A 12,904-nucleotide genomic window follows, 5' to 3' on the forward strand; every position below is an offset into this window, starting at 1 on the left:
GGTCAGGGTATAAATTAGGGTAAGGGATTACCTGCAGAAAAGACTTCCCTTTATCCTCTGACAAGGGGAGGACACCCTATCTGATGGAATGTCTCTTGGGGTTTTCCCAGCTTGCTGGGACAGCTGCCCGGGACTTCCAGAGGAGAAGGGACTGTCAGCACCAGTGGAATGATCAGGAGGAAGTGTGGGAACCTGGCATCAGTCTTGAAGATTCCACCCTGATTAGATAAGGGAGTGTGTAGTTGGAAATATGTCGGTGGCAGGGAGGGAGGGATGCTTTGAAGATCCTGGCTGATTCTGCCTGGCATGGCTTTGGTTCCTGGGTGGCCGCCACCCTCTGCCTACTCCGTGGGAGATCGGAGAGTGGGTGACTTTCCCCGGAGTGTCCATGGGAAACTCCTCACCTAGGTTCCCAGGATGTGGAGGCACTATTTGCATGGAGAATCAGCCCACAGAAGTTCTGGTCTCTTGGAGGTCAAGACCTGAGTCGGGACTCAGTCACAACTTTGGAGATCCTGAGCGTGGAGGAGGAGAGGGAAACAGCTGCTTACAGATGACTTTAGCATCTCACAGTTGGAAATGTCTTCCCTCTGTAACATCGATGCCTTGTGAAGGTCATGGGCATTTAGCCCAGTGACAGAAAACACATTCAAAACACATTCAGCAGGCTGGAAGAAACCTTGAGGGACCCCAGGAGGGCATCAAGCTGCTTCTGATGAAGAACAGTGCCCCACCCCCCTGCACTGAGAATACGCTTACCCTCCACTAGGCTCCCTGTCCATCTCTTGTGTCTCCCAGCTTCAGCTCCATGCCTACGTGGGGAGGTTCTTATTTTTTTTCCTTAATAACCCAGTAGCTCTCTATTTGTTGATGGGGGCTCTGGTCCTAAAAATGAAGTTAGTTTAGACATAGAGGTCTCCAAAGACCGGGCCTTATATCTGTCATTCTATAAAGGACAGAGGTCCATGAAAAGGACATTTAAGAAGCCTTCCCCAGAAGGCCCGAGACAGTCTGATGCATTCTCTGCCAGTCACTCTTGGTCATACAGGACTACATGGACAGATGTGGCAGTATCCCAAGGCATTTATTTCTGGGCACAGGGACAGGTCCGTCAGTGAGCCAGCTGAGTTTGGAGCTGTGCGATGACAGTTCCCCGTCACTGGAACTGGTGAAGTTGCAGGGCGGCTAGTATTGGCCACAGCTGCACTGGACACATAGAATGCCTGCCTGATCCCATTGCTGGGAAGGCTGGAGGACTTGGATGGGACTCTCCCAGTGTTCAGGAAACGTCTGGGGCTTTTTCTCAGCCACTTCTTTCGCCTTTCATCTGCTTTGCCCTTCCTGTATGTGCAGGGAGATGGAACTCGTGTGTTCCAAGGGCCTTGGTTGAGTTCACTGTGGTGTGAATGTTCTGGGAGACTGTTGGAAGTTCCCACAGCCAGGGTCCTCTGCCTTTGAGGGAAGATGCATTTGCTATGAGGTGTGTTATACCACACTTTATGTGGTATACTGCCACGAGTATATGGGATGGTAGCAATGGCTCTCCTATCCTTTCCTTAGAGAAGGCGCAGTCTGTCTCCTGAGACTGAACTTGGTGAGTCCAAAGCAGCTTTTCCTCCGATGATGCAGCTCTCTGATCCCAACTACTTGGGAAGTTGAGGCAGGGGGATCACAATTTCCAGCTCAGCGGGCTACTAGGGGTATTAAAGTTCTGCCTGGGTGACTTAGCCAAACCCTGCCTCAAAAAAAGGAAGTGGGGGTAGGGCTGTGGGTCGCTGGCAGGGGTCGGGGCAGGGGGGCAAGCAAGCAAGCAGCCTGATCCTCTGAAACCTAGAGTTCAAGGAGAGATTCAAGAGATGGGGTCCTTTCCCATCACTGGAGTAGAGTCTTCCTGTCTCCTTCAAATGTAGAAAACAAAAGCACTAGAAGCCACCTGGCATTTCTTTTTTTCTGATCATAGCCGGCTATGGAGAACATACACACATCTTGGGAGAACTTTAGCTCAGTGAGAGAGTGCCCACTATGATTGTGTCAAACCCTCATTCAGTCTGTAGACTGCAAAAGAAAAAAATCAGTCCCAGCTCTGGTGACCAGAGTTAAGAGTAAACCACTGTCAACACTGAGGTTTTTCCCTTCCAGCACGTGTGTCTGTCTCCTTAAAGAGTGATGAAGTCATCACATGATGAATCAGCTTGTTCGTATACCACTGCATCACAGTAACCTTATTAATGAACGGTCTTTGTGGGTGCCATTGCCTGTGATGGCTCACTGTTCTGTTGGAAGGCTGCCCCCCAGTTTCCTTGCCCATTCTTGGCCATCTACACAGTTCCCAGGTTTTTGCTTTATAAATAATATATACAAAGCTCCTTTGGGGCAGGAACTGTTTGTGTTTTGGATTTTTTTCTTTGATTTCTAGAAGTTGCTTATGATGTTCAAGGATAGAGTATACAAAGGTGTTACCAAAACCCATCTGCAAAGCATGGCTCTCACAGACTGCAGGCAGAGGGCTGGAGCCCAGGTGACGATGTATGCAGGACACTCTGGCTGTGGCCATAACACTGACAACATCTAGTTTATATCCTTGAGGAACTTACTGGATTTGGGGACCCACAGCATGCATCAATAGCCCAAAGGAGGAGATGGTGTACTCACAAGGATCTATCCATGGACTTGGGGTTGGGGTATTGTTCTCTGTGTATATTCATCTTCCATTTTCCAGAGCACTCATCAGAATCCTTTCATCTACACAGCTGCCAAGCTCTACCCTTTCGCTGCTCATTTGGGGTGTATGTGGTGAAGTGGATTGTTTTTATTTCATAGTTTTCATAATAGAATAAATTTCAAAAAGTGTCATTCCCGTGTCCAGTAGAGATGGTTTGGTTTGGGGGAGTTTGAGTTAGGGTATAGCATCTGCCAGAGTCCATACTCCACAGGTGCCATACACATGTTGGCAGTGTTTGTCACCCACCCTTGTTGGGATAATCTGTTTACATGAGCATCTGTCCTTGGCAACATGAACCTGTTGTCAGAGCCCTGTGTGATATAGGGACATGGCACCTGGTGATACGAACCATCATTACCTCATCCCTCTGCCAGAGCCTCCATCCTCTCCTGGGTTCCAGGAGTTAAAAGGGCTTCTTACTGTGCATGTGTGGTCAGAAGGGACAGCCAAACTGCTGTATGGAGCTGGCAAGCAGATTCAGGCACTCTGTGTGCTTAAGGGTGTCACTGGGGGCGGTACTAGGTGTGCGTGTGGAAGATTGTGGCTATCTGTTGTGTGTCTTCTTTTCTCCACTTTGTGCCAATCACTTCTGTGTGGCTAGCCTGTCCAGTGGGAAAAAGAGAGGCTCCCTACGCCATACTGTTACTTTGTCCTGGCAGCCCCCTATTCAGGCATCTATAATTACGGGGCTTCCACAAACTCAGCTTGTTCAAAGAGTTCAAGGATTTTGTCAAACACCCACAGTCTGGACAAGTGAGTTTTGGGCTTGGTTCATCAGGCCCCTTCTCCTGGGGTCTCTCGCCCTTCTGTAGCTTGAGTGACCACATCTCCAATCGAGGGTCTGTGTACATCAGGCCATGCTTTGACTCTGTAGCTCCCCTACATATATCTCATCTGGCTGGTTAACCAGTCTGTGTGCTTAGACTCCAGTTGCTGATTCTCCAGGTCCAGCAGAGTTGTTTTCTCCCTCTGAGACCCTGGCTTCTGCAGAATAAACCCGTTTCTCAGTTTCTGCGCTTCTCTCTTCCTTTGATCTGTTGTTTGCTCCAGACCCAGAAGCGTTTAGTCCATAAAGGGCTCAGAGAGGCATCGTGCAGTGCCTGTAATGTATACACCCATGCCTGACATAGTAGGATGTCCATTCTTATTTGGCCTAGCTCCAGGTAAGCCAAAAGCAATAAGCCCATCCAGAGACGGATGGCGATGGAAGAGGAAGCAGGTACTCCCCACCCCTAAAATGTAGTGAACACAGGCATGAGAAAAATATTCAACTAAGCATTGCCAGTGACCACTCCAACCATTCCAACAGAATGCAAATTGAACTCCAAATATAACTCTAGGGTGGGGTAGGGTGGGGAAGGAACAGCCACGAAGCTTCTGAGTGCTGTTAAGACACGTTTGGTTGAGCATGGAGGCTCATGCCTGTAATCTCAGACTCGGGCTGAAGCAGGAAGATGGCTGTAGGTTCCAGGCCAGGCTTGGGCTACAGCGTGAGCCTCTGTGGCAGTCAGTCCTCTTACCTCCAAAGGAAGCACTTCCTCACAGTGGGCCTTGCCTTAACTGGATAGGACCTGAACTTCCATACCCTGGTTCTATGCAGTTGTTTTTTTCTCTCTAAAAAAGGATATTTTTAGTAATACAGCTTTATTAAAACTTCATGTAACATAAACTTAGTAACTTTTACATATCAGATAATTTTAGGAAAATATATTTTACACATAAAAAGATACTGTATAACTAATATGTAAATATTTTAAAGGTGGTTTTTTTTTCTTTCTTTCTTTTAGTTTTTTCCAGACAGAGTTCTCTGAGTAGTTCTGACTGTCCTGAAACTCACTCTGTAGACCAGTCTGACCTCAGACTCCACCTGCCTCTGCTTCCCTAAGTGCTGGGGTTAAAGGCATGCACCATCACCACCCGGCTTCAAAAGCATTTTATAAGTAAATACATTTTGTTTTTGCAGGTCGAGGCTTCTCTGTGTAACCCTGGCTGTCCTAGTACTTGTTCTGTAGACCAGGCTGGCCTCAGACTTGGAGATCTACCTGCCTCTGCCTCCCTAAGTGCTGGGATTAAAGGCCTACACCACTACCGCCCAGCTGCAAATAACCAATTCTTATTCTCTACACATACGTAAAGCCATCAAATAAATCATTTTATGTATTTAGAAATTGAGCATATTTTTAAAGCAGGAAGGATATATTATACATTAAACATTACTCTTTAGATCAGTTTCCATAGCTTAATGTTAAAAATAATTCGAGTAATACTGAAATATGTAGGATGTACTTGTGTGTGTGGTGCTGGTGATCGAACCCACGGTCTTGCACACGCTAGGCAATAGATGAAGTACTTTTTTATGTTAGGAAGGAGTATGAAAATGGACACAGGGCTCTGCTCCTCTGGGGTCGCAATCCCCTTGCACAGCATACTGATCTACTGTTCTTGCTCTCCGCAGGCATAGGCAAGAATGTCATCTGTGACCGCACTGCGACGCCGCTGGACGCCTTCCGCATGATGTCAGCCGCCCACTACTACCCCAAACTCATGAGCATCATGGGCAACGTGCTGCGCTTCCTGCCGGCCTTCGTGCGCATGAAGCAGCTGATCGAGGAGGGCTATGTGGGCGAGCTGCTGGTGTGCGAGGTGCAGGTGCACAGCGGCAGTCTGCTGGGCAAGAAGTACAACTGGAGCTGCGACGACCTGATGGGCGGTGGCGGCCTGCACTCCGTGGGCACCTACATCATCGACCTGCTGACCTTTCTCACTGGCCAGAAGGCCGTCAAGGTCCACGGGCTGCTCAAGACCTTTGTAAAGCAGACGGACCACATCAAGGGTATCCGTCAGATCACCAGCGACGACTTCTGCACCTTCCAGATGGTGCTGGAGGGTGGAGTGTGCTGCACCGTGACCCTGAACTTCAACGTTCCTGGAGAGTTCAAGCAGGACGTGACTGTGGTGGGCTCCGCCGGGAGGCTCCTGGCAGTAGGCACTGACCTCTATGGGCAGCGCAATAGCGCCCCGGAGCAGGAGCTGCTGCTGCAGGACACTACATCCGTGAGCAATTCCCTGCTGCCTGAGAAGGCGTTCAGCGACATCCCCTCGCCCTACCTGCGGGGCACCATGAAGATGATGCAGGCAGTGCGCCAGGCCTTCCAGGATCAGGATGACCGGCGCACGTGGGACGGTCGGCCTCTTACCATGGCTGCCACCTTCGACGACTGCCTGTATGCTCTCTGCGTGGTAGACACCATCAAGAGGTCCAGCCAGACTGGAGAGTGGCAGAACATCGCCATCATGACCGAGGAGCCGGAGCTGAGCCCCGCCTACCTGATCAGTGAGGCCATGCGCAGAAGCAGGATGTCCCTCTACTGTTAGCACTGGGACCTTGGCGGACTCGACCTGCTGCGTGGGGCCAGTTAGGGGGAAATGCTCTGTGGAGAGGGTAGCCATTGGTGGGGATTGTGGGAAGGGCAGCGTGAATGCACGGCGTAAGAAGGTGGTCCCCGTCCTCGGTAGAGGGCCCTCAAATCCAAGGTGGTAGTGGGCCGACTTCATATTCAGGAGGGCGTGCCCTCCTGATTGGGTATCAGATGAAAGGAAGGAGGTTTAACTAGCACCTTTGTACTCCATTACTGTGAGAAGCAAGGAGGGGCTGCCCCTGCCCTACCTCATCCATCCACATATCTTGGCCTTCTTTGCAAGCCAAGGCTGTGTATCTGATGACAAGCTCAGTGGGAGATAGGCTCTCTGTCAGCGCCCTCCACTGGAAGGAGAGGGCACTTCATCAAGTGTCTACAAAGGGTTTTTTTGGTGTTTTTGTTTTGTTTTGGGGTTTTTTGTTTTTTTTTTTGTTTGTTTGTTTTTTGGTGTAGAGGAGGTGGGTGGGGCTGGTGGAAAAAGTTGTAATTCTGGGAAGCCACTGTGTGTTTTACTTTAAGGATCTGAAGGAAAAGTACTTGGTAGCAAAATGCACAGCTTCTCTGATTGCTTTGTGTCCCAGGAAGCATTAGGGCCTATCTAACTGGCTCACTGATGTTCCCCTGGTACGGTGGGCTTCTGCAATGGAGAGCAACTGAGGTGGTAAGCTGTATCTCTGAGGTGACCGAGATGACAGACAGACTGCACAGAGCCACTTCAGAGCCCTCCCTCAGCAGGGGGTGGGACTAGTGTGAGAGGCAATCCAGGGGTCCTGCCACGCTCTCTAGGCAACGCTAAGAATGCTGCAGGTAGCATGGGCTTGCCTGTCGCTGCCTGCCTGGGTCAGGACAGCTGCATTCCTGGGTGTTGCAGTATGAGCTCCCCAAAAGCAGAGAGCATGAGCCCAGCTCCAGAGTTGCTATAGGCCCAACTGCCAAGCTGAAGAAAGACACGGAGGAGGAAAGACATGAGACATCTGTGGGTTTAAACAGGAAGCCATTCCTTTCACTTCCACAGAAAACACTTTTCCCTTAAGAAGAGCCATGGCTCTTTCCCTTCCTTCCCTTTGGCCTTGTGACAGCCAGAAACTTTTGAATGGGTATTAAGACAAAAAGCCAACAGAGAACATATTTTCAGTGTTTCTAAAATGGGGCTCTAGATCCCCAAGAGGGGTCTATATAGGTGGAGAAGGTTCATGCTGGGGAAAAACATCTTTGCCTTCCTCTCCTTGTCTTTTTACCCTCCATGTGAAACTAGAGATGGACCAGTACTGGCTTAGATGTCGGCAGAGACAAAGCCTGTCGTCACATGGACACATCTTTGCAAATGTTTGCTGTCCTCAAATATGACTAAAACAGTCTTTAAAACTCGAGTCTGGTCTTAAAGAAGGGTCAAGACTGAAAATAGGGAGTTCTCTTTTTCTCGGTTGGCTTTGCTAACCTTCCCCGGCATGTGGTAGTTTTGAGCCTGGGTATAGACTAGTTCCTGTAAGTAGTCTGCTTAGAATCCAGGCAGTGCTCCTCCCTGGGACCCTGGTAATTCACAGGCACAGTCATACTGGAGCCCACACACCAGTGGAATGATGGTCATTTTCTAGCACGAAGGAGCGGGTGTTGCCTTGCTGGGAGCCCCTGTTCAACATGGTAAAGGTAGCTGATTGGTTGCCACCCCTTATGGCCAGTGTTTCAGGTTTACAGCTCAGACCAAAACTGGCTATCTGTGCACAGGGCCACATCATAGACTTTTTGGCTTTTTTGGTTCCTGCTCTCATAAATTGCTCTTTAGGAAAGTAATTTTCCCTCTAGCTACCCTGAAAATCTGTGATTAAGGATGAAATCAGGGACATGGTAGACAACTCCATGGAGTTCATTTTTCCAAGTCATTTACCTAAGTAGATATTCTTGTGATTTCAATTTTTCAATTTTTTGTTTCTCTACTTCCCTCATATTTGAGGTTTTCCCTCTAGAGGCCTCTGATCTCTGTGATAAACCATGCTGGGTCTAAAACCAAAACTTTCATTTGAGGTTAGGGGCTGTAGAAAGAATATGTGTTCTTTGGAAGAAGCATGAGAAAGTAGTGAGTGTACTGAAGTTGTATCTACTGGAATGCATGTGGTAGAGGTAGAAACGGGAGGGGGAGGCAGTTCTTCGAATGTAAAAATGATAGCAGATGGTCTGGAGGCCTTCTGTAGGGCTCCTTCGGCCCTTGGCTTCTCACGTGCAGATTTCTGATCGGCTGCAGCAATGTGAGACCGGAATCCAAGCTTTCGACAACATTCTGCAAACTGACTTTGATCTAAGTTCTGGCAATAACCCAGCCACTTTCTAATTTTTTTTTTTTTACATGGTTTAAAGGCCTTGTGGAACAGAGACTGTTTGGGGCCTTTTCATTCATTTTCCACTGGCCTTTCTTGTTCCCATCATTTTATATATACATTATTTTATATATGGCCTCTACAAAAGTCCAGATTCCCAGAGATTTTTAAATAGGTATACATAAGCGTTTGGGAATGGCCCAGGTTCTGCAAAGCTTGGAGTCTAGAACTCCTCTGTGGTCACTGTCAGTTCCTCTAAGACTTCTCCCCTCCATGGTAAAAATTGCATCATGGGGTTCCTTCAAAGCATCTTAGTCTCCTTGGTAGCACGTCCCATAGTGTCAGGTCCTGTCAGCACTCAAGGTGGCTTACCTGGCTTACCCACCGAACGCAGAGTGTTGTAGGTGCATCATCTTATTATCTATAAAATTAGTATTGGGTACTGTCTCATTCCCCTGTGTACATATGAAGATGTAACACGCCCAAAGCCACACAGGGAGTGAGCAAGACACAATTTGTACTTTCCTTGTTCTTGTCAGGAAAAGCATTCCTCATGAAGCCCTGTAGGGGGCGTGCTCCCACCCCAAGGAGCCACTGTAAGAAGAGAGGGCTGAAAGCCACAGAACTCTCCTTGTTGAGTAAGATGAAAAATTTGATGTCCTGCCAGCAGGTTGGCAATTGAAGCTGCCTACAGAAGCAGCTGGGTTTTCTTCCCCTTCCCAAGTGGAAATGTCACTCAGCTTCTTTTGAGGTGGATTTCCTATGTTGAGCTTTAAGTGTAGATGACTTGGCAACCCTCAGCTCTGGGGACTTTCTAAGCATTGTTGGCTATGATAGATGGCCTTGGATTTTGCTGCTGAGGCCGAAGTATAACATAGGAAGACATCTTTTCACAGGAAGGGGGGGGGTCTGGGGTTTGTTGGGGACTTGGGCTGTAGCTGTGCCATTCATTGTTCCATCAAACTCTTTCTTCCTTCATCTTGTACAGTGACTGTAGCCATTGAACTTGACCTGTGGTTATAAATTAGGTTTCTGACCTGGTCTCCTTTTCCAGTGGGTACTGCAGGAAATAAGCTTTGTTAAGGATGCCCTGAGGAAAAAGTCAACCCAATAGCACATGAGAGGATTTCAGAGTGGCATCTCTAAGATTCTTCCTTTGATAGCCAAGAGAGGAATATAATGGCCAAGGTCATCCGCTTCTTTAATGGTAGATCTGGGGTTGGGAAGCCCATTTTCCTGATTCTCAGTTTCTTCCTAACTTCACCAACCACACAGGGAAGGAAGGCTCATCCAGGTGATCAGTCTGGGTAGGTAATAGGCCAGAAGGAGAACACAGACCCGCACTGAACAGTATTCACTAAGCTGTGACAGGTAAACCCTTATTTTACAAACATGTTACAAGACTATGTGTATGCTAGGGACAGAACCCAAGGCTTTGTGAATGCTAGGCAAGCTCTCTACCACTCAGCCACACCTCCAGCCTCAACTGTGTCTTCAAAGTACTCAGAAAACTTGTGACGATAGCAGAAGGGTTATCTCTAATTTGCACCTTTATGGAGGTGAGGGGACATAGATTCAGATGTTCACCTTGAGGAGGACTTGAGGCCTGATGCAGGATACAGATTCTGACTCTGACTACCCTATGACTCTTGCTCCATCCACTGGTGACTTCCTTTGTCCACCAAACCCTTGGAGTTTGCAGAACAGGGTGATAACACTGGGGAGCTTGGGGGAAAATAGCACCTGTCTGACCATCCCGTTTCCTTTGGACAAGGGGGCGGGGCGGGGGTGAAGAAGGTTACGGTCCGGAGTCTGCGGTATGGCTCCAGGGTCTTCTCTGGCACTTGTGTTGTTCCAGTGGCCGTCCTGGTCAGTGTCTGGCAGGTGGATCATGCTCTGAGTTTAGCTGGGGCTTCCAGAACTTCTCCGCAGAGCTGTTACACCCTCTTGTACTTCTCTAAGAGTGAGAGGCTCGCGGTCTCCTCGGAGTTTGGCAATCTGAATGACTGCATCCATAAAGAGGAGGTAGCCAACCCAACTGGCCTTTTCTTCCCTGCATCAGGGTCCTTATTTGCTGGAGCCCTTGAGGGCCAAAGAAGCCTCTGGCTCTCTTCCAGGCTACTGACATGTTGCACTACTGAATCCTCTCAAATCTGCTGCAGCCTTTTGTTTACACCAGCAGAGAACAGAGTGACGAAAAGAACATTCTAGTTGAAATGCTTGATGCTTAGTGCAAAGCTCGCCTGGGTCAGTGGAGCAGGGAAGTCATCCTGGCCACGGAGTCACCATGTCTCTGTTGTCTCCTGTGCCCTGTCCAGCTCTCTGCTGTCCCCTGCAGCCACCATAAGGGCTAGGCTGTTCAACGAGCCCCATGGCTTCTAAGAAATGCAGTGTGGCTTATTTGTAGTGCCGAGTGACATCCCAGGCAAAGAAGCAAAAGCCTGTGACCTGACCTGCCCCTTTATTCTGCCCTGCCCCTTGTTTAGGGGAGGGAGAACTTTCTAGCAATTACGGCTTTGTTTGCTGCCTGGTGCTTTTACAGTATGTCATTTGTTTTCATTTCCTTTTTTAAAACCAAAATTGCATTGGTTTGGCTGTCATTGTCAAGTGTATATTTATTGTTTTACAGATGTGAGTATATATGTATGTATATGTATAAAACCAAACTTATATATAAAAAGTCAAGGCATGTACACTAGATATTTTAAAGTTATTTATCAAAGGGAAAAGATGTGTGTTATAAAGTAAAACAGAGTCTATATTTTATATATAATGTAGATAGCAAAAGATAGCTTATAAATTATAGAAGGTTTTACTTTTTGTTTTCTATTATTAAACAAAAAAAAAAAAGAAAGAATTTTAAAAGGTATTTAAAAGAGAGAGGGGAACAAATGCAATAGTGCTTAGTGCTTTTGAGGCAAACCGCTAGGGAGTGGGAGGCGGCTCGCCCTCCCTCTGCAGGTCCAGGCTGAGTCGATGGTACCCACGGTGCCTTGCGATGCTCTGGGCCAGGGCAGGCATGCTCAGCCAGCTGTCTGGGCTGCTGCACCATTGCTTCCAGCTGCTGAGTGGCTTTGATGGGATGAGCATTGGTGGGAAAAGGATGGACGTGGCAAATAAAGTCTTCAAAGAAGAGGTGATTCCAGCCTGGTTGTGTTTTTCTAACCCCAGATGCTCTTGATTTGGGAATTAATTGCTCAGTGTGTGGGCACTGAAGCAGGGAGGGGGGACGCTTGGGGGAGGGGGCTTTGAGGTGAGGCTGTCAGCATCCCTGAAGCTAAAAAAGACGGGAATCATTGAATATGTGCTGGAGCAGTCTGCTTCAGATCATTATTTTGAAAATGTTGAAATAGAACTTACTTAAGTATGTATGTGTAGCTACATGCATGTGTGAGTGTGTGGCAGAGGCTAGACCAGGGAAGAAGATAAAAGCACGATTTCACATCAGAGAAGCAAATTTCAGAATTTTTTCACATTTCATGAAGCCATTTTAAAACAGTGGCACATGCCTATAATCCCTGTATTCCGGAAGTAGAGACAGGAGAATCAGGAGTTTGACTCCATCCTCAGTCACAGTAAGTTTGAGGTCAGCTTGGGCTACATGAGAGCCTGTCTCAGAAAACCCCACACCAGCAAAAGGCACTTCCTGACAAGACAGGGTTTTTCAAGACAGGGTTTCTCTGTGTAGCTTTGTGCCTTTCCTGGAACTCACTTGGTAGCCCAGGCTGGCCTCGAACCCACAGAGATCCGCCTGCCTCTGCCTCCCGAGTGCTGGGATTAAAGGCGTGCACCACCACCGCCCATCATGACAAGCGTTCTTAAGAGCATCTTTGCCTGCCTTGTGTTTCAGCACCATTTGAGAGCAGCCATTTTGGACTGAGCTCAAGTTAATTGGAAATTTGCATGACATGGAAATTTGCCTCCATTATTGGCTTGGCCTTCCCTCTGTGTCTTAGCAGAAAATGCACAATCATTTCTTCTGGTCTGCACCTCCCCTTTACTTGAACAGTTCAAAAAGATAAATAGTACCACAAATCCAAAACCTCCTTATTCACAGGAACCAACACACACACAGCCCATCTCCTCATAACATCTTTAACAGTACATTTACACATCCACACACATGAGTAGGGTACCCCAGGACATTACCACATCTCAGGATTCTTCAGTGAACCTCATCAGTTCTAATCAAGGTAATGCAGAAAAGTCTAAAAGTCACCTGCCCAAACAGTGGAGCTTGCTGGGACAGGGCCCCAGCCTCGCCATTTCTCCGGGCGAGCTACCCCGGAAACCAACACTCAATGCAAATCGCAAACCTAAGCACTTATAAACATTTTCAGTCTAGGAGCTAATTATTCTTTCTCAGGTTGTGGGCTTTTCTGTGTGATGCTGACTGCTCTCAAATTGGGATCATTTTTTGCTTCATAAACCAGAATCATATAGGTTTAGTA

The 12,904-nt window shown here is 47.9% G+C and overlaps 1 protein-coding gene across 2 annotated transcripts in view; it reads left to right on the top strand.

Annotated features, from left to right (window-relative positions):
• Gfod1 (glucose-fructose oxidoreductase domain containing 1) overlaps nt 1-11,593 on the top strand; it is a 103,121-nt gene extending 91,528 nt beyond the window's left edge. For both annotated transcript variants that reach the window (XM_028867735.2, XM_028867737.2), the window contains exon 2: nt 5,178-11,593. In XM_028867735.2, the coding sequence (XP_028723568.1) occupies nt 5,178-6,097 (920 nt within the window). In that variant the 3' untranslated portion in view covers nt 6,098-11,593. The remainder of the gene's footprint in view (nt 1-5,177) is intronic.
• The last annotated feature ends 1,311 nt before the right edge of the window (nt 11,594-12,904 follow it).

This window comes from Peromyscus leucopus, chromosome 5 (genome assembly GCF_004664715.2).
Source record: "Peromyscus leucopus breed LL Stock chromosome 5, UCI_PerLeu_2.1, whole genome shotgun sequence".
Lineage (NCBI taxonomy): Eukaryota > Metazoa > Chordata > Mammalia > Rodentia > Cricetidae > Peromyscus > Peromyscus leucopus.